The following is a 22,608-nucleotide window of genomic DNA, read 5'->3' as shown; positions in this document are numbered from 1 at the left end:
CACGTTTGCACAATTCACCAATTTCATCAAAATATGTGATTGAGCAACTCATATTCAACTACAAGATGATTTGGTTGAGCATATGTAGGCTCACCTTGGCAACCAATAGATGTACCACGCTTTTTCTTTCAAATGTATTTGTGACAATTTAAATTTCATTTGCTTTGTAAATTATGAGATTTTATTTGGTTGTAAAACTATGATATTTGTATTGGTTGAATTATACAAACTTTCGGCATGTATGCAAAAAGTGCAAAAATATGGCCACATACCAGCCACACGGACGAAACTACATCAGCGCACTGGCCGACCACCCAAAGAAGGACAGGGCGGACGCCGCCCGAAACACCTACCCAAACAGACAAAAAGTTTGCCTCGGCGCGTTCGAGTTGCCCTTACTACTTGCCAAAGTGCAAAGAATTGAGCCAAACGTTGCGCCGTTAGGCCAGGCCCGCCCCGCCCCATGTCTAAGATCCAAGCCAAGGAGGAAAGTGCGACACTGGTGATGGTGATAGTTACTAGTGGCGGATATTTTGTAGGGCCCACCACTCCTGTGCTTTTTTCTTGCCATTATATTTAGTAAACAAAATCTAGTGCCCCCACCACACAACTCCGTAAACACACACAGAGAAAAATCAAATACGTACATACTTGGAGTTTTCAGTTTTTGAATTTAAAGTGAACATAAATGAAGAGAACAAGATGAAACTTGGCATGATGTCATGATACACCTCATGGACAGGGTCCAATGTACATACATGTAGTTGTGCCCGGATGAACACCACACAGACAAGATGGCATCCCAATCACTAGCTGGGCATGGTTCCTCTCAATCTGTTAGCGATGTGGAGGAGGTGATCTATGTTAGTTTGCGGGTAGTGCTGCAGCAGCTGGATATTGGCGGTGAAATCTCCAACCAGGAGCCGCTTCCGGACAAGAATGAGCATAGCACAGCATATCCTCAGCAAGGTGTCCTGTACAAGAACATACGAGGCATTAGAAAGACCACGCATCTTGCTTGGAGGTTTAATCACGAGGACATACCGGAGGACCTTCGGGATCGCCTAACATGGCATCCCAGATGTGAATACACACATTGAAGCTGAACTCCATTGTCAACAGTAATGTAATCCATCTAAATGCATAGTATTGCGGGTACACCTGTAATTTCAACATTCAATTGTTGATAATAAATTATATCAAAAATGAAGATGGTGACATACTAGAGAAAAATTATAGCCAATTCAAGTTAACACTTAAACAACAAAGGAATAGTAGATCTGTATATTTCAAAAAAAAAATAGAAATCTATGTCCCCGCCATAATATGTCCATATGGAGGCCTGTGCAGCTTAAGATTATTAGCTCGTTTTCAAGCCTAGCATTAGCTCAGCTTCTTAATTTTTGTTGAAACAGTCATACTTATGCACATTTAGACCCCGCAACAACAGTAGATCTTACGCTTCATGAACTTCTGGTGTGCTATTCACACCACCACACCTCTATGAACTCAAAAGGCTCCTAAACCAGCATAAAATGTCCATATATAAACACCAGCGCAGTTTCAAATTATTAGCTCATCTTGTATTAGTTATTATTATTAATGTTTTTCATAGTTTTAACCATTGACTGGATTATAATTATGATTAGCTTTGTTTGTGATGCTGTTTTTGTTTCAATGGGAGTAAGTCATAGAATATATGTGTATTTGTTTGTTTGCTAAATACCATAACAATCTCGGCTACAGTCATCTCTTTGTTTTTATTAAGTTTTAGACTCGAGATTAAAACTATCCTTAATCTTCTAAAAGGCAGGTTCTAGAGGACGGCGATTCAACCTGTGATATTGCATGGCACAGAATGTTGGCCAACTAAAAGGCAACATGTCCAGCAGTTAGGTGTAGCAGAGATGTCTACTCTATGTACATTTCTTCTCAATGCAATGATACGCAGCTCACCTGCGTATTACTGAGAACAAGTCGCGGAGCACAAAACATGGATAAGAATGGTACGCAGTGAAACATCTAGATTCAACTACTGATGTAAAAATTAGAGCATAACATGACAGATGTTTCCCCGGTGCAGCTGCAGGTGCGCTTCATCAGCATTATACACTTGATTTTCCAGACAGTATATAAATCAGTGTTGTATTACTTGCCAACATAAATCTAATAAATATGACCTACCTTTGTAATGACCTCCATATGACGCCATAGCTCTTCGTCATGTTTCTTTAAGAGTTGAGACAACTTTGAAAGTATAGACCGAATACCCACCCGGCTGTTGTCAAGATGTTTACAATAGTTGTTTTTAAAGCCACTAATCAATTCAACAAAGCAAAAGAAAGTGTCTGCTTCAGCTGAAGTCTGCAATTCCAGTAGAGGGATAATCGAGTTAATGAACAGTATTAGAAGGTGAAACCACTGATCAAATAGAACAATTGTGAAGCACCATCCAACACAGATTTTTTTTAACCCAGATTGAGAAAAATGTTCTACATAACTCTTCATCATTGCCACTGCTTTAAAAACCAAAGACACAAAGGATGGTTGCTTTACAGCTTTAGCCTGGGTGTGGAAGAAGAACCTTACCGAGTTACTTGTGTCAAGGTCATTCTTCAATACGTAAAATAGAGGTGCCAAAACTTCATTCAACCCTTGCACATATCTTACACTAGGGTATAATCTTGAAAATATAATGAGAATACGCCTTAGTGATTCCTGAAAGGGATATAAATGGAAAGTTTAAGTGATACACTAATATTTCTACAGCAGATAACAGTTAGAACATTTAAGAGCTGGGCAAGAAAACCTGGTTAGACTTGGCAGAAAAAAACGACTTGTCTGGATGTGTTCGCTTCACATCTCGGTCTATCTGCTCCAGGATCTCTGATTCCTGGATAACATGTATATTCTCAGACGAACTGTTCAATTATAAGACAAAACCATATTTTGTAAGTCGTGTTTAGGTCGAACATGACCTGTTCACTGGATTTGAAATGTACAAGCAGCTAAATAAACTCAAGGGGAATATGAACATGTGTACATCAGAAGAACCAAACTTTTCTATCCACTGTCAACGAGGCGAAAAGAGTATTCCCTACATGGGGACCCGCTTAGTCCTATGTGGCATATACATGGCAGATTGAGTGAAGCGGGGTCAACATAAGTCCACAAAACTAGTCATGGAAACAAGTCAAATGGAGAGGAAAATAAAAAAGACAAAGTTAAGAGGGAGGCCCACTAAGAAAGAAGCCCGCAATGGGCAGGGATGAGAGAGCTTGTCCCCCATGGACCATGAACCACCCACCATCCCTAGTCCATCATGGACTAGTAGACGAACATATACCTCTACTGCCCTTACACTCCAATCTCCCCTAGGGGGGCCGCCATGGTCATTTGTCAAGACTCCTGGTCGTAGCCCATATAAGAGCTGAGTAGACATGTGCCATCATTCACTCTCACTTGAATCAATTCAAGGGGAGAAACACGGATGAGGACATCCCAAATTATGTGCTTAATGCTGCACGATCAACTCAACTAGGACAAATTACAAGAGCAGCAATTGCAAGGGCTCGGGCTAAACAAATACAAGATGGGCTAAATACAATAAATAAATACAAGATGGACCAAATACAATCACATGTGAATCTGATCCTACTTGCGTCACCACCTATCTTCCAGAGAACTGGTTACGACCTAATGCATCCACACATTGTACTATCATATTCGAGGAATGTGATGAAACCAAGGCCAAGAAGATGACGAGTACCAAGATGAATGATGAGAAGCTCTCTTGAGGAAGACGGTAAAACTGGGTGATGCAAAGAAGCTCTATCTTGTCATGGCCAAAGGGCTCATTCTTGAGGGAAGGCGTTGTCATGCGTGATGATGATGATAATAATAATAATAATAATAATAATAATAATAATAATCGTCTCAGGACTAAATCTGAAGTGGCTTTTGCAATGGGCTTGGCTCAATTCATGCGGTTGTGAAGAGACTATAAATAGGAGGCAGCCTCTTTTTCTTGGTTAGGCTTGATTGGAGAAGAAACTAGTAGAGCTTTGCTCCTATTTTAGGGTTTGAGCTTCTAAGCCATTCATAGGATTGAGAGATCCCCACCACCATACTTGTTCCGTTTCCTTGGGTTTTGTAAAATCAAAAGGCGTTACTTCAAGTGTAAATCAAGATGTCCATCAAGTGTTTTTTTGGCTGAGTTCATTGTCAAAGGCTGTCACGATTCGTGTGTGTTGTTAAAATTTGGTTCATCAGGCAAAGCAAGTTATCCTTTCCTAGAAGATCAGGCCAAATCCAATAGCCTCGCATCAAGCACTCCCCCTTGTCAAAACATATTTGTATTAAGATCTGCTTATTTGTACTACAAGCCTTTTGTACTATATATTTGCCCTTTGGTATGCAACACACATAAGTTGCTCCTTTAACATGGCATCATGAGCCCAAGTTTAGGGTTCATTTTCTCCTGGTGTCGCAACTCACGCTCCAATTGATTATTTTTCTGTCTCTACCTCACTGCATTAATTAGATCAATTCTCCCCATCAGTGATCGGTCTCATCTTCCTTCTTGGCCGATTTTTTTTCGATCTCGTCTCATCTCTATCAATTCCATCTTTCGCTCAAAGCTGACGTTCGCTGGCCGCCTTGTCTCTTTCCAAATCAAAGCTCGTGTCAATCTCTAGATCAATTTCTCCCATTCGTTGTTGTTGTTCCTCATGATAGCCTCCGCTTCCAAGTCTGGAACCAAGGACACCGGATCGACATGGATCGGTCTTTCCCAGATTGAGAGATCCTCCTTCCCGACCAAGGACGCCCACCTCTGCGTGGTTGCGGGCCGGCTCTATAAAGCCCTTCTCCTTACCCGATCGGATCGCTTGCTGCCTCCCACTGATTGGATCGTGCATATGCAACGACGCATCCACAACTTCCTCGTCATCGACGCCGAGCTCCCTGTACTCAGACGCCTCCATATCGTTCTCCCCAAGCATCGTCATCCTCGCCCTCCCTGTACTCAAGCCTCCATATCGCTCTCCTCACCCTCGCTTGCATAGGATTGGGTGCACCCGTCCCGCACGGTCTCGTTAACCTCGAGAGCGCACGTCTTGCACGCCCCCAAGCTCAATGCGCCTGCCGACTCTCCGTCTCCTCTTAGTCGTCACTACTTCCCGAGCCACCATAGACTGCCTCCTAATCAGCCCAAAAGTGAGGCGGAAGAAAGGCGGGGATCATCAATGCACGGATCATCTCAAGAAGGTGACGATGCTTGCGCTCAACAACAATATTTTGAGCGTGAGCACCAGGACAAAAGAAGTGAGTAAAGGGGCCCTGCTCAGCAAGGAATCTGCGTGGCAACCATGAGACGTACTCACAGCAGAATCAGCTTGGTGGGCAGAAGACCAAAATCAATCGGGAGGACCAGGAGCACAAGTTAGTTGCACATGCGGAAGATGCAAAAAAACGTAGGGCTCTAATACCATGTTAAGGAATATGCAATTTGTATTCCCATGGGGGTATAGGCCAATATATATACACGTAGGGTGCAGGAAATATGCAGAAAGCCACTTATACAACGGAAAAAATATAAAGGCTACAGGGCACTATATTATAACCAATAGTAGTGTTCACTTGCTATTTCACATGCATGTTTATCTATGTTACTTTATTATCTTGCGTATATTCCATGGACTCACTTGGCTTGTTGATTTGGCTACATGTAGGTGACGATCTGTCTTCAAATAAGTGAGAAGAGCATGAGTTCGTGAGCTAGATCCTAGCCCTGCCAGTTCCTTGTGGAGTGGAGCCGCACAGAGAGATCATGCTACATTTAATTTGTTATCTTCCGTTGCCAACTATTAAACCATATTGCCATTATGGTAATGTTGTACAAATCATGCCATAAAGACCATGTACTCACATTTGTATTTATAGTTTATGAATATGATGCCAAGTTTAGTGATAACCCTGGGCTAGTGTGAGTTACACAGAGGGCATCCGGTCATTATGATCGAGGACATCACACCATAACATCTACTTTCTATCAGCCTGCAAGGGCACGTAAGAAAATCATTTGTGCTTAACACGCAACTCCATTTCTAGAGGCCACACGCGCCATGGGACTTTAATACACAACCCCCAAACTAACTGAAATTGCACCCAATATGGAAAGAACAATAAGATCAAGTTCGCGAAAATTATGATGATGCGCTAGCATGTATCGTGGCGAATGTCTAGAGACAACAAGGCATGCATCACTCACCAAGTCACCATATGAGTTGCTAACAACATTTTCAATTCCAAAGTCATGGCAGGAAATAACCAAAAGTTCTTATTGGTCCTAGACTACCTTAAAGATCCAATCAAGTGGACCTTGAGCATGACAAGCATAATTTCTACTGAAATTTGCCACATCAGCTAAAGATTCTTACGAGAATAAACAAACTCACAAATGCAAACATCGATAAAACTTGAAGAGAACAGGAAACAAATCTCATATGTAACATACTGTTGATATTTCAGCTACATCAGCACAATCCGTGACCTAAACAGACTTTTAGGTGTATCAGGAGACTAGCTGGTTGCCACTGGTTTTCCAAACCAAGCATATTAACTCTAGCTTTTGCTTACGTAGCGTAAGACCACGACTCTCACATATAATAAGCTAATGATAATATGTGGTACCTGGAAGTATTGGTTCCACAAGCTAGATTTACCAAAGCTCAAAGGATGCTCTTCATTAGTTACTTCTGACCTTGGGAGCAAGCCATTCCTTTCACCGGTTAATTCTTTCTTTCTTGACAACTTTGATTCCTCGATTCTACGTAATTTTTCTGACTGCACGAAAAGACACCATTAGCACTTCCATATATAACACATTAAAGTGTCTAAAAAGTAAAAATCACTCACACTGACACTTTTTTATTATACTCTAAATAGAACTTTCTGCGCGAAGCTGGCTTCTTTGTAGGAGGGTCATAGTACATAAACAGGGAGCAGCAATTTACAGGATCTGCAGAATTTTCGTGGAGTTAACTGTAACTATCAAAATCTGCCACCCCACAAAACATACCGAATCACCCGACCTCACCCCGACACTCAGAAACACAGCGGGGCAGTCACGAGCTGACCCCATGATCCTAACCGACACCCTGTCCTTGTGCCGCTCCACCGCTACCACACATTGCCTTCCTAGCTTGCTGCACTGACCTCCATCCCACCCCACCCCCCTCCTCCCTAACCGGTTACCACAACCTTCTCCCTTGAACGAGCAACGTGGGCACAAGCTACTCCCAGCGTCGCAACAGTGTGACCAGGCAGCCACGAATGTGCAACACTAGGCTCAACCAACACAACCAACAGTGTGACCAGGCAGCCACAAATGTGCAACACTAGGCTCACCCAACACAATGAGCACCATGTGACATCGTACCTGGTGGTGACCATGTGACCAAACAACCATGCCGCCACGCGGGACCGTGCGAGCAAGACGGTAACGAGGAGCTGTGCAGGATTCCCCAAGGCCTAATTGTAATTTAGTTCACACTATTGGGGTATAGTTTCTAGTAATGTTGTGGACACATTTATGTTCTTTACTACTGGGGTGATTCTGATAAGAAGCAAAAGTCAAGGAGAAGGAAAGTTCTTTAAGAGCATCTTCAATAGATGATGTAGATGCAAAAATAACTAACTTGTACATCTCCGAGGTCCAAAAACCCACCTCCAACAGATGATGTAGATGCAAAAAAATCACATCACCTACTCCAGGAGATGTAGAATACAACACCTTGAGATGCAAATTTGCATCTCCACCTCCAGGAGATGTAAAACTGGCGATCGCACGCCAACCGCCCAACTGCCTTCATTTTCATTCCGCCTGTCCGCCCCCCACCCGCCGGACGGCTGCCCGCCTCCGCCGCTGGCGATTTCTGCCCAAAATTGCCACCGCCCGCCCGACCATCTCCAACCCTGCAGCGACCCCGCCCGCCTATCCCCGCCGCCTACCTCACCGACATAGCGACGGCCGCCGATTCGATTCGGAGATTCGCCGGAGCTCCGGCTGCCGTAATGACGTCGACGGCGTGGTCGTGGACGCGCTAGTGCTTTTGTTAGCCACGACCCGCCATCGGAGCTTGTGGAGCCGCGCCATGCCGCCCGCCTGACGGCTGCCCGCCTCAGCCTTTATCTTTGTTCTTCCAGTCATGCGACACCGCCCGCCCGCGCGTGGAGCCGCTGCAGTGTTCAAGAAATGGAGTAGGTTGATACAACTGTGAGGAGAGGTGTTGACATTGTTTGTGTCCAAGAAACCAAATAGAGGGGACAAAAGGCGAAGGAGGTGGAGAATACCGGCTTCAAGCTATGGTACACGGGGACGACTGCAAACAAAAATGTAGGCATATTGATCAACAAGAGCCTAAAGTATGGAGTGGTAGACCTCAAGAGGCGTGCAAACCGGATTATCCTGGTAATCCTAGTAAAGCTGGTAATTGGGACTTAGTTCTCAATGTTATCAGCGCGTATGCCCCGCAAGTAGGCCACAATGCGAACACCAAGAGGGAGTCCTGGGAAGGCTTAGAGAACATGGTCAGGAGTGTACCTATTGGCGAGAAGCTTTTCATAGGAGGAGACCTCAATGGCCACGTGGGTAGATCTAACATAGGTTTTGAAGGGGTGCATCGGCGCTTCTGCTATGGCATCAAGAAGCAAGAAGGAGAAGATGTCGTAAGCTTTGCTCTAGCCTACGACTGATCGTAGCTAACACCCTCTTTAAAAAGAGAGAATAACACCTGATGACTTTTAGTAGTGGTCAACACTCTAGCCAGATTGATTTCATCCTCTCGAGAAGAGAAGACAGGCGTGCTTGCCTAGATTGTAAGGTGATACCTAGAGAGAGTGTTGTCCCTCAGCATGAATTTGTGGTGGCTGACTTCCGCTTTCGAATTCATGTCCAGCGGGATAAACGTGCCAAAGTCGCTAGAACGAAGTGGTCGAAGCTTGGGGGGAGGGGGCTAGCTCACGCGTTCAAGGAGAGGGTCATTAAGGAGGGCCCTTGGGAGGAAGAAGGCAATGCAGACTATGTAGATGAAGATAGCGACTTGCATTCGTAAGGTGGCCTTAGAGGAGTTTGGAGTGTCCAGGGGAAGTAGACGCGAAGCTAGAGATACCTGGTGGTGGAACGATGATGTCTAGAAGGCTATTAAGGAGAAAGATTGTTCCAGACGCTTTTACCTGGATACGAGTGCATACAACATAGTGAAGTACAAGGTGGCAAAGAAGGACGCAAAGCGAGCTGTGAGTGAAGCAAGGAGTCGGGCGTATGAGGACCTCTACCATCGGTTAGACATGAAGGAAGGCGAAAGGGACATCTACAAGATGGCTAAGATTCGAGAGAGGAAGACGACGGATGTCGACCAAGTCAAATGCATCAAGGACAGAGCGGACCAGCTCCTGGTGAAGGACAAGGAGATTAAGCATAGATGACGTGAGTACTTCAACCAACTATTCAATGGGGAGAATGAGAGCTCTACCATTGAACTGGATGACTCCTTTGATGATACCAGCAGGTGTTTTGTGTGGCGAATCCAGGAGTCTGAGGTCAAGGAGGCTTTAAAAAGGATGAAAGGACGCAAGGAGATGGGCCATTGTTGTATCCCCATTGAGGTGTGGAGAGGCCTCGGAGACAGCGATTCTCAACCTCATTTTTCGGGCGAACAAGCTGCCAGAAGAATGGAGACTGAGTATATTAGTACCAATCTTCAAGAACAAGGGGGGTGTTCAAAGTACTAATACTGACTACCGTGGAACCAATCTGATGAGCCATACAATGAAGCTATGGGAGAGTCATTGAGCACCGCTTAAGAAGAATGACAAGCGTGACCAAAAATCGGTTTGGTTTCATGGCTGGGAGGTCGACCATGGAAGCCCTTTTCTTGGTACAACTTATGGAGAAATACAAACTTATGGAGAGATACAAGGAGCAAAAGAAGGGCCTGCATATGGTGTTCATTGACTTGGAGAAGGCATAAGATACCGCGGAATGGTGGTGGGCCTTGGAGAAACACACAGTCCCAACAAAATACATTACCCTCATCAAAGACATGTACGATAATGTGTGACAAGTGTTCGAACAAGTGATGGCGACACTGATGACTTTCCAATTAAAATAGGACTACACCAAAGGTCAGCTTTGAGCCCTTACCTTCTGCTCTGGTGATGGATGAGGTCACAAGGGATATACAAGGAGATATCCCATGGTGTATGTTCTTTGCAAATGATGTGGTGCTAGTCGATGATAGTTAGATGGGGGGGTTAATAGAAAGTTAGCTATGAAGACAAACCTTGGAATCAAAAGGTTTTAGTCTTAGTAGAACTAAAACCCGAGTACATGAGGTGTGGTTTCAATACTACTAGGCATGAGGAGGTTAGCCTTGATGGGCAGTCAGTGCCTCAGAAGAACACCTTCCGATATTTGGGGTCAATGCTACAGAAGGATGGGGATATCGATGAAGATGTGAACCATCAAATCAAAGTCGGATGGATGAAATGATGCCAAGCTTCTGGTGTTCTCTGTGACAAGAGTGCCACAAAAGCTAAAAGGCAGGTTCTATACGACGATGATTCAACCCGCAATGTTGTACGATGCTGAGTGTTGGCCGACTAAAAGGTGACATGTTCAACAGTTAGGTGTGGCCGAGATGCAAATGTTGAGATGGATGTGTGGCCACACAAGGACAGGGTCCGGAATGATGATATACGAGATAGAGTTGGGATAGCACCGATTGAAGAGAAGCTTGTCCAACATCATCTGAGATGTTTTGGGCATATTCAGCGCAAGCTCCCAGAAGCTCCAGTGCATAGCGGACGGCTAAAGCGTGCTGATAATGTCAAGAGAGGTTGGGGTGGACCGAACTTGACATGGGAGGAGTCCATAAAGAGAGATCTGAAGGACTGGAGTATCACCAACAAACTAGCCATGGACAGGGCTGTGTGGAAGCTTGCTATCCATGTGCCAAAACCATGAGTTGGTTCTTAAGAGATCTTTTGGGTTTCAGCTCTAGCCTACCCCAACTTGTTTGGGACTAAAGGCTTTGTTGTTGTTGTTGTTGTTCTTGTTGTATACTGGGTACAATGCCACATCAGCTTTGACTAGCCCATCCAAATGCCACATTAGTGAAAACTAGCTTTAGCCGAGCCAAGGGGTGACAGTTTTGAACGCTGTTGAAAGTTTAGGGTGTACGATAACTGGTTTTGGAGTTCAGGATTGAGTTTCAAACATGGTGTTAAGTTGAGGGTTGAAAATTGGACTTGTCTCATATTATCTCCGGTTGTACTAACCAATGTTAAAGCGAAGAATCTACTAAATTGATGTCTGGGAAATATCAAATTGTTCTATATTCATGCATTTGTCGTCTCGTTAAGACTTACCTATCTGTTATTTTACTTAGTTATCATGTTGTCCTCGGTTCTACTATCGTTATTTTAGTGGCATAGCTTAAGTTTTTCTTCAGTATTAGCTAAATATTTCATTATATTGTTTCGTATTGTTCCTGGTTACTCTGTTTTCCTTCTAAGAATTAGCTTTTTTGAACAATTTGTCGTAATTTCCCATTCAACCCCCCCCCCCCCCTCCCCCCAATCGATTAACTTGATCTTACAACTAGCACGCGTGGACAAGGCGGACAGTGTTCCCCTCGACGAACAAGTCGAGCAGTTCTTGGGTGCCCTATCGACAAACACCACCTGTTGTCCCCACAGGCCACAATAACAGAATGAGCGCTTGAGTTGGTCCACACTGACCTTTATGGACTGATTACACAGGCGACCATGAGAGGCAACTTACTTCCTGATCGTCCATGGTCACTCCAAGTTCATGTGGCTCAAGGTGATCAAGACGAAGGACGAGGTGTTCGAGTCCTTCAAGAAGATCACAACACTAGCAGATATTTGACTCTGGTTGCCAGCACACGGCATTTCGACCGAACACGGCAGCGAATTCAACTCGGTCGCTTTCCATACATTTTGTGAAGACGACAACATCAAGCAATGCAACCCATCGCCCCAAACACCACGGTAGAATGGCATCTTCGAGCAACGCAACCAAAGTGTGGTGGAGATACCACGTTGCTTGCTGAAAGGCATGGCAGTGTCCGCCATGTTCTAGGGGAGGCAATGAAGGCATCGGTCTACCTTCTCAATCACGCTCCCATGCGCAGCGTTGACGACAAGGCATCGTATGAGGCATGTCATAGGAGGAAGACAGCGGTGCACCATTTGCGCACCTACAGGTGCATAGCTCGTGTGAAGCAGCTCAGCTTCAGCACCGACAAGCTTGCCGACAAATCAACACCGATGATCTTCGTCGGCTATGAAGAACGTGTTAAGGCGTATGGGGTCTTCGATCCAGCGACGAACAAAGTTCATGTGACCCGCGACATGGCATTTGAAGAATAGAAGTAAGATTGGTCGTCGCCGACAACTAGAGACGCACCGACACCGAACAAACAGTTCGTGGTCATCGAAAGCGAAGACTCGGGCAACAATGGCCATGCCCGAGAGTGCACGGTGACACCCAAGCTCTGGCATCGGCAACGCGGATATCCACCGTACTACAGTTGTGGAACACCACGCCCATCTCTTCCAAAGATGAATGGGCCACCCCACCGAACAACAACCACGACGGCCACAATCTTGATGAGACGTCCCAGTACTACCACGAGATGAGGCACATTTTCCCGTAGTTGGATGCGGAGGAGGAGCATCATGGGCATTGCCTTGTCGCTGTTGAGAAACATCCAAGCATCGACGAGGTGCTAACCACGGTTTGCTGGAGGCACGTCATGGATGCCAAGTTGGCGACGATCCGCGTCAACAGCACCAACGGCCAAAAAAAATCAGTGTTTTGGAAGCACAAAATAAAAAAAATACAAACAACCAATTGCTTGCAAAAGGAGGCCGAAATCATTCCAAGTTGGCGGTAAGATGATGGTCTACCTCTCAAAAGGAAGACCGCCTTTAGGTGTTAAAGGGAAGCTTAGGCTACGAAGAAATGGGTATATCTTCCAAGCGAGATGATCATAATGCTTATATAATAGATGTTCCGAGCGAGATGGGTATATCCAACACATTCAATCTTGCAGACTCGACTCTCTACCACCCAGAACAAGCACTCTATGAAGATAACTCGAGATCGAGTTCCAAACAATCATAGGAGAATGATGAGGAACAATAAGGAAAAACATTAGAAGTCAAATTCATTTGACTTTTACACACTTGTACTCCTTTCTAGAGAAGTTGGTCCTCGAGTCATAGGTAACTGTATTTGTTTGTTTTCTTAACCTTTAAATAATGTTTTCTAGGGTGTCCCAGCTCTGAGTATAAGCTAGACCTGAACTAATGTTTTTAGGAACGTCTAGCTATGAGTAGATGTTGAGATGTGAAGGCTTTACAAAGCCTATAAATAGAGGCCCTCACCTCTAGTGTGTAACTCTGGCTGACTACCCACTACCTATAATAGAAGCTAGAGTTTTGTGTTCTAGGAGTTTCTGAACTCCTGCTACCATACCGGCCTATATTCGCCTCTAGAGCGATATTTAGTGAAGCGCGTTGAAGTAGTTACTTCAACACTAGTGATTTACAATTTGTAACGGCAAGGTGGAGTTGCTCCGCCACAACCTTGTGCTGCTTCAAAGCGCCAGCAAACAGAAGTGGAGCGGCGCAGCCAAACGGTTTTTCAATCGCTAACGATCGCGTGCGGAGCTGAATACCGGAGCAAGGAGCGGGAGTCAAAGAGTTAGGTAGAGATGCCAAACAGGCCCTAAGGCTGGAATGAATTATGAGTTGGTGGGCATATCTATCATACTTAGAAATTCAGTTTTTCTTTAAACGGGTAAATCTAACATGCAATAGTCATCACTAACCACTTTTGGGTTATTTTGTGGCTGTATACTTGTAGGCACCACACAATAATGTATGTCTGTCTTAACATCCATAAGAAAAGATGTTTCCTTCCTTGGTCGAAATCATGCTGACAAGTACCAGAGATCCATAGGGTAAATATATCTTCAGAACTGATAACTGAGATGGGCAATCATAACTTACAGGATTTAGAAGAAACTCATCTTTATATGCACTGTACTGGCTTCGCTTCTTTTCTAGTTCATAAGGCCATAAAGAGCGTTCAGTTGGCAAATACCCCAAGAGAAGCTGCACACTATAAAGATAATCAGATAAGTTTCTTGTGCAAACAGGTAGCTGGATAACATAATTATTAGAAGCCTATCAGCATGTCTTATGTTGTACACTTTATAATTACATGCGAACCATAAAATGGCAATTTGCAAAATAACTGGGAAATTTAATGCAGCATAGGAAAGTGGGGTCAGTTATCACTGCCATGCATGCTTAACCCATAGCAACCAGCTTTAGAAGAGCGATTTCAGGTGGGCACAGATGATTTGAACGTACGTAAGAGGATGTAAATAAGACAAATATAACATGAGAGAGCAAAGTGTCACTGTTAAACAATATTAGCAAGAACCTTATCCAGTATAAAGTAAGGAAGTATGTAGACCACTGTACAACACAAGTTATGTAGTAATAATCTCAGGGTGTAATAAGCTTCTAGCAGTCTAGCACAGTTGCACTACGCCTTACAGCATCTCAGCATCTAAACGAAGACACATCTCTGATCTCTCCCCAATGGCGGAGACAAGGGGGGGCGAGCAGGGGCCTGGCCCCCCCTAATGATCGAGCGATGCATGTAATTAGCGATACAAAAGCAGATATTCTCCACGTATATACATACTCGGCCCCCCTATCTCTCTCAACGCTAATTTTTAAACAAAGGGAAAAAGGCCCAAGTGAAGCCCACTAGCGGCCAGGTTGGCGATTGCAATCTCTCCTGGTTTGGGCGTTGCGTTCCCACTTCCCATGTGAATAGCCTGTACGTGGATTAGAACGCAGAAAGTAGTACTAATTGATCAGATTTTGCCGTCACACCGTACTGATCAGATCTACTAGTACTGTAATTAGTTCTGTGCCCTCGCCCGCCCGGCCGCCTCTGCTGTCCATAATGCCTCGCTGCTCCCGGCGGGACGCAGGCTTCTTCACTTGTCAAACCTTCCAGATCCAACCAACAGAAACTAGCCAGGACCAAGGTTTAACACTTCGGTACATCACACCCATTTACTAATCTCAATTCATCCTGTATCACTGTTGAACTTATACATCCATTTTTGTTGTTTAATTGTTTTGGTTGTGTGATTTGTGATGCTATGATTTGATGAATAATTCCTATCTTGTCCTAAAAATTATTGTGATCGTGACGCAAATTATTTTGTATGAGTTTTCCTATTTGTGATTGGAAATTTTCCTATGTCGAACTTATCCTATATAGCTAACTGAAAGATTGCAATTCAGCAGCTATGAAGAGAAAAGCGCTGCCAAACACCGTTAAGATTAATTCATTTTTAAGCCGGTTGCTTCAACTTCTCGAGCTACTGAAATTGTTAATGAGGCTAATGTGCAAGTTACAAATCCCGGTCCAATTGACACTCATGATCAGGATATGCCGGACCTGGCAAATGTTGCTGAACAAGCAAAAACATGTAAAATTAGGGATGTCACTGGACAATCAAGATGAAGTTCGAATTTTCTATATATTTGAGGGACCATATAAGCCAAGAAGTTCCCCCAAACACTCTAAATGTTAATTTATATTTTAAGCACCACCAAATGGGAGACGACTTACTTGGGTATTGCATGATCATATATGTTGAAGGCAATTTAGCGGTTAAGTTCTTTTTCCAATGAATTTTTCTTCATCTTATTGGCAGTTGTAGAGGTTAAATTTAAACTCATACAACCGTATCCATGTTTTGTAGCGTGCGGCGCATATTACTGTATGATAATAGTTATTTTTTCGATTTACAAAAAAGTTATGAACTTGATTGCCCCCCCTATACCAAAATCCTGGCTCCGCCCCTGTCTCTCCCACAGCATTAATGAGAAACCACTAAAAGTTGATTTACAGGAGCAACCAATCTACCTCCCTTTCCATGCCACCAACCTTTCACCTTATCACTAGACTGTAAAACGGGCAAACCCAAATTTCATCTGCTGTTTCCTGCCTAATTTTTTTTCCAATGACTGGCAGGAGCACTGCTCTTTCTATTAGAAGAAGGAAGCGAAGTACAGTTAACAGTTATTTGCAGGATGATAAGCCACCAAAAGGAGATTAGCTATAACTTTCTGCTAGTTATACACTAACACTAACATAGTTCTTATATTGATACAGGATGAGTAAGTGTTGTCAGTCATGACTCCTTGCATGCTTAATCAACAGCAGCGAACTTTAGCACAACAATTTCAAGTGGAGACAAAAAATTTGCACGAACATAAGAGGACATAAATAAGACAAATAATACATGTGAGAGCCAAGTGTTCACTGTTAAAGAATATAAGTGAGAACTTTGTACAGCATAAAGTAGGGAAGAAAGTAGATCACAACACAAAGGGTTCTGTGCACATCCATGGCCGAATTGCAGTAGGGAACTAAGTAGATCACAACGCAAAGGGTTCTGTGCACATCCGTGGCAGAATTGCAACTACAGAATTAAAGTTGCGTAATAATCTCAGGATCTTAATGAGCTTCCCGCATAGCTGAACAATAGTATGCCTTACAGAATCTAAATGAGGACACACCTCTTACGCGAAATTAACAAAAAACACTAAAAGTTGGTTTACAGGAGCAACCAGTCCCCAACCATTTACCTTAGGACTACAAACTGTAAAGCAGGGCAAACCTAAATTTCATGTGCTGTTATTTTCTGGCTAATTATACACACTAGCAATAATGCCGTTGTTATCCTTCGTTTCTAAGCATCTCTGATAACTAAAGATTCATAGGTAGCCTTGTAAAGGTTTTCCACTTCTTACTCTATGCCTTTCGAAATTGGCTCATAAACCTCCAAATTTGCTAGAAATGACAGCTCCAAACAACCAAAATTTTGAACACTATAAATTGGGAAGAGAAAATGAAGCGGCAGCAGCATCAGAGATGAGTGAGGACCTTCCACACGAGCGGTCGTACGTCCGTGCCGCCGCCATCTGGCACGCCAAGGCAGGCGAGTCTCCGCAGCTCCCCCATGTTCACCACCTTCTTAGACAGCTGCATCAACGGACAAACACAGAAAGGCAAAACGATTAGAACCCAAACACAGATCAAACCTACGGGAACGGCAGGCCCCAAAACAGAAACAGAAACCCTCACACGAACCGCGGCCTTGAAGTCGGCAAGCAAGTGCGCCCGGAGAGCAGCGCCGGCGCCGTCCTCTTCTCGTATCTCTCCCCCGCGGCCAGCATAGGAATCGACCGCCTGCTCGCGCATCGGTGGCGGCGGAACGGAAGGAGACGGCTTGGGGGACGGCGCAGGCGGCGGGGAGAAGTCGGTGCCGTAGGGGTCGGCGGGGGTCGAGGCGAGCGGCGGGGTCGACCAGAGCGGGCTGTTCAGCCACTCCGGCACGGCCTTCGCCTTCCTCCGCATCGCTTCTCGAGTCATCTAGAAACCGCGGGGAGGACGGAGGTGCGAATAGAGGGGTTTGGGCTCGGGAGGTAGGTGGGGAAATTTGGGAAAGGTCAAGCCGCAGTTTTCTCAAGCCGAAGAGTATGTTAGAGCATTTGTAGCACAGCAATCTCGGCGCAAAATCGATTTTGCGGACACTTTTTTCCGACGTAGTAACTTTGTAAAGTAAAAATTTAAGATAAACATGTTGGGCAATGATAGGCGCCGGTCGACCGGCCCAAATTAGGCCGGTCACCGCGCAGCCGTCTGATTTCCCCATTAATAGCCGTCAATTGACGCTTTCCCTTGAGTCGCCTTCTTCCGTGCACTGACTGCGAGAGAAAAAGGGGAAATCCCAATGCACGCTCCCCACGCGCATAGCACTGCCCGCCGCACGTCGTCGCTCACCGAACCTCCGCCGGTCGCCGCCTCACTTCGCAGCTCGAATTCCCCTCCTCATCTTGTCGTCGTTCCAGCACCACCCTTGCCCGGATGTAGCACTGCCCAACGCCGGTTCCAGCAACTCGCAGTGCTGATCATAGCACGACAGCGCCGCCTCTGGCTTGCCGCCGTCGTTGACCTGCACCATCATGTTCCAGCCAAAAAACATATCTCACCCGAAAAAAACTCTGATGGTCAGTTGCAGCAAAACCAAAAACTGGTTCCGGCAGAAGAAAAAAAAACTGCGGTTCCAGCAAAACGACCAGAGAAACTGCAAAACGAGTAAAATTGCTTGAAGCAAAAATTTTATTCCAATTCCAGCAAAAAATTACTACGGTTCCAGCAAAACGAACTGAACAACTAGAAACTTCGGTAATCGTTTGAAGCACAAATTTATCTAGTTCCAGCAAAACTTAACTACGGTTCCAGCAAAAAATAACTACGGTTCCAGCAAAAAACAAACTCAGCAATTAGAAATGCGATGATCGTTTGAAGCAAAATTTACATCAGTTCCAGCAAAAAAAAACTCGAGTTCCAGAAAAAAACATATCAGCAAATAGCCCACCTTGCAGCTCCCCGAAAATGCCGGTCACAGCTCCGGCGTCCATGGATGCAGGTCTGCCGTTGAAAGGGTGAGGCTGATTCCAGCTTCTTATTTCACGGTTGCTTCTTGTCGTCGGCGTTCGCCATTGGATGCATCCCTCCTCGCCCTGGATGCACCTCCAAACTGAACGGTTGCAGCTCGTCGTCGAGCAGCGCCGCTGGATGCAGGCATGCAGCTCCAGCCAAACCGCCGGTTGCAGCTCCCAGTTGGGCGGCATCGTTGTATGCAGCTCCGCCAACCGCCGGCTGTAGTGGGTCGTAGCGCTGTATCCCCATGCTCGTAGCTCCCTGGTCTCCAGCCAGCTGTCGCCGGGGCACCCGCAGCACAAGATGCGGGCGATGGTGGGCTGTTGTGCGCAGAGAAGCCGCCGTGATTTGTGAGAAAAGAAGCCAGGGGAGATGCGGTGTGTGCGCCGTCCTGGTCAACGATGGATGGATAAGGGATAGGGAAAGCGGTGTGAGATGCGGACTAGTATATGTGTTGAGCTCGTGAGAGAGCAGTACCCGTGGGCCCAGGCCATGTGCGTGAGCGACCGGCGGAACACGCAGCCGGTCAACCGGCTGCGAACGTTCCCGCTACATTTTAGATAGTCCGGACCTCACCGGAGTTCACACAGACACGCACACAAATCCTAGACGGAGGGCGGCAGCAGCTCACGGCTTCACGCGCGAGGTGGTACTTGAACGCGGATTTGTAGTTGACGTACGTTAGCTCGTGTTCCGTGTCCATCTCCTCAAAGCGTGCGGCGGCGCCCTCCTAGCCTACGTCTAGCGCCTCCTTCGCGGCGAATCGGGCGACCTACACCTCACGAAGAGCCTTCATGGACGACCAGCGGGCATCGTATAGCTCGTCGAAGCGCCGCCACCCGCGGCTCCTTCCTCCACAGGAGAAGGCGCCGTGCTGGCGAGCCTGCTCACGGTGCCACGGTGTGGCCGCTGGAGCTGCCAGCCTCCGCGTCGTGCCAGTCGCGCTTGCGCGGCGGCCACCACGTCTATGGCCTTCTACCGACATGGCTGGGGGAGCAGGAAAGCGGCAAATATGATACGAGGTGGTAGGTATAGCGGCTAGAGGGGCGGAGCGGGCCGCGCGAATATGGCAGACCTATTCTGGCCCGAAAACGACCGGATACGCTATCCCGCCCGCGAATACATGGGTCGGCGGGGGGTAGTGCACCTCTTAGAGATGCTATTAGAGCAACTCTACCTCGTCGGCTGATACGTCTTCAACGTATCTACTTTTTCTCGCGCTTTTTCTCTTGTTTTGCACTCTAATTTGCATGATTTGAATGAAACTAACCCCGGACTGACGCTGTTTTCAGCAGAACTACCATGGTGTTGTTTTTGTGCAGAAATAAAAGTTCTCGAAATGAAACGAAACTTTGCGAGGAATTTTTATATAATAAATAAGAATTTCTGGAGTCAAGACCTACCGGAGAGGGGCCCCTGGGTGGGTACAACCCACCAGGGCGCGCCCCCCTCTCCTGGCGTGCCCAGGTGGGTTGTCCCCACCTGGTAGCCCCGCAGACCCTGAAACCAACGCTATAAAATCCTATATTTCCAGAAAAAATCAGGGAGAAAGAATTATCGTGATCCATGAGACGGAGTTGCCGTCACCTCTTGTTCTTCATATCTGGAGTCCGTTTGGGGCTCTAGAGAGGGGGGTCTTCGTTCTTCATCATCACCAACCCTTCTCCATCGCCAATTCCATGATGCTCCCCACCGGGAGTGAGTAATTCCTTCGTAGGCTCGCTGGTCGGTGAGGAGTTGGATGAGATTCATCATGTAATCGAGTTAGTTTGTTAGGGCTTGATCCCTAGTATCCACTATGTTCTTAGATTGATGTTGCTATGACTTTGCTATGCTTAATGCTTGTCACTTTGGGTTCGGGTGCCATGAACTCAGATCTGAACCGTTTATGTTATCATCAATATATCCATGTTTTAGATCCAATCTTGCAAGTTATAGTCACCTACTACGTGTTATGATCCGGCAACCCCGGAGTGACAACAACCGGGCCCACTCCCGGTGATGACCGTAGTTTGAAGAGTTCATGTATTCACTATGTGTTAATGATTTGTTCCGGTTCTCTATTAAAAGGAGGCCTTAATATCCCTTAGTTTCCAATATGGACCCCGCTGCCACGGGAGGGTAAGACAAAAGATGACATGCAAGTTCTTTCCATAAGCACGTATGACTATTTACGGAATACATGCCTACATTATATCGATGAACTGGAGCTAGTGCCGTATCGCCCTAGGTTATAACTGTCTCATGATGAATATCATCCAACAAGTCATCGATCCAATGCCTACGAATTTATCTTATATTGTTTCTGCTAAGTTATTACTGCTATCATCACTGTTACACTTGCTACAAAATTACTGCTATCACTGTTACCGTTACCATTGCTACTGCTACCATTATCAAAACTATCATATTACTTTGCTACTGATCACTTTGCTGCAGATAATTAATCTCCAGGTGTGGTTGAATTGACAACTCAGCTGCTAATACCTTCAAATATTCTTTGGCTCCCCTTGTGCCGAATCTATAAATTTGGGTTGAATACTCTACCCTCGAAAACTGTTGTGATCCCCTATACTTGTGGGTTATCAAGATATTTTTTGATGCCGTTGCCATGGAGCATAGCTATATTTGTTGAGTCACTTGGGATTATTATCATATTATCACTATGAAGAATCTGAAGGATACTAAGACTACTATTTTTTCCTCTAAGACGAGGGGAGGTAAGGAACTGCCATCCAGTTCTGCTTTAGATTCACCTTCTGTTATAAGTAAACTTGCAACACCACATGCTATCAATTCTAATATGTCGCAAGTTATTGATGATGCTACTTCTGATATGAATGGTGCTTATGATGATGCTAGTACCATGCTTGATAATGATGATGTGCCACTTGGTGAATTTCTTGATCAACAAATTGCTAGAGTAATACAACATGATGTTGTTGAATCTGATGATGAGCTTGAAACTGAAACTCCTGAAACACCTGCTAGAGTTAGCCTTCCTAGATATGAATTGCCTAAGGCACCGGAAGGTTATGTTATGAATGAAGAAACAACTAGAGATATTCTTGCTTGTAGGGATAGAGATGATCTAGAGAAATTATTATGCAAGTATAAAGAAAAATCTCTGAATGCTAGAATGAAATGTGATCATAAGTTTGCTACTTCACCTATTTTTATTGATGATAAGGATTATGAATTCTCTGTCGACCCAGAGTTAATTACTTTGGTTAAATCTGATCCTTTCCATGGTTATGAAACTGAAACTGTTGTGGCACACCTTACTAAGTCGAATGATATAGCCACCTTTTTTACTCATGATGAGAAAACTCGTTACTACTTTATTCTCAAATTATTTTCGTTCTCATTAAAGGGTGACGCTAAAGCTTGGTACAATACTCTTGCTCCTGGTTGTGTGCGTAGTCCCCATGATATGATTTATTACTTATCTGAAAAATATTTTCTTGCTCATAAGAAACAAGCTGCCTTACAGAAAATATTTAACTTTGTGCAAACTCAAGAAGAGAGTCTCCCACAAGCTTGGGGGAGGCTTTGCCAGTTACTTAATGCTTTGCCTGATCATCCTCTTAAGAAAAATGAAATACTTGATATCTTCTATAATGGACTAACCGATGCTTCTAGGGACTTCCTAGATAGTTGTGCTGGTTGTGTTTTCAGGGAACGAACTATTGGACAAGCTAAAGAATTATTGAATAACTTATTGAAAAATTATGATGATTGGACTCTTCCTGAACCACCGGCTAAACCCACTCCGAAGAAGAGGGGTATATTATACCCCAGTCCTAAAGATATGCAAGAGGCAAGGAAATCTATGAAGGAAAAAGGTATTAAAGCTGAGGATGTTAAAATTTTACCTCCTATTGAAGAAATACATGGGCTTAATACACCAACACTGCCTAGGGTGGTAGAGGTAAATTCTTTAATGAAATTCAATGATAATGACAATC

At 45.0% G+C, this 22,608-nt stretch overlaps 1 protein-coding gene across 5 annotated transcripts; it reads right to left on the bottom strand.

Moving 5' to 3' along the window:
- Positions 1-631: 631 nt before the first annotated feature.
- On the bottom strand, positions 632-19,058 carry LOC109757472 (uncharacterized). 5 transcript variants are annotated; one of them, XM_040394368.3, is made up of 10 exons: positions 18,576-18,962; positions 17,279-18,149; positions 17,078-17,176; positions 14,107-14,211; positions 6,694-6,846; positions 2,810-2,893; positions 2,590-2,718; positions 2,185-2,364; positions 1,045-1,161; positions 632-974 (listed from the first exon to the last, which is right to left on the bottom strand). In XM_040394368.3, the coding sequence occupies exons 2-10, from the start codon at positions 17,564-17,566 to the stop codon at positions 810-812; spliced, it is 1,320 nt and encodes a 439-aa protein (XP_040250302.1). In that variant the 5' UTR covers positions 17,567-18,149; positions 18,576-18,962; the 3' UTR covers positions 632-809. The 5 variants fall into 5 exon arrangements, with proteins under 5 accessions (XP_040250302.1, XP_073361000.1, XP_040250304.1 ...); XM_073504899.1 differs by having other exon boundaries at positions 17,285-18,149; positions 18,576-18,862; XM_040394370.3 differs by having other exon boundaries at positions 2,810-2,921; positions 6,764-6,846; positions 17,279-18,965.
- Positions 19,059-22,608: the final 3,550 nt, after the last annotated feature.

Source organism: Aegilops tauschii, chromosome 7 (genome assembly GCF_002575655.3).
Source record: "Aegilops tauschii subsp. strangulata cultivar AL8/78 chromosome 7, Aet v6.0, whole genome shotgun sequence".
NCBI classification, from domain to species: domain Eukaryota; kingdom Viridiplantae; phylum Streptophyta; class Magnoliopsida; order Poales; family Poaceae; genus Aegilops; species Aegilops tauschii.
Note: the sequence above shows the minus strand (reverse complement) of the source record. Positions and strands in the feature narration are given on the sequence as shown.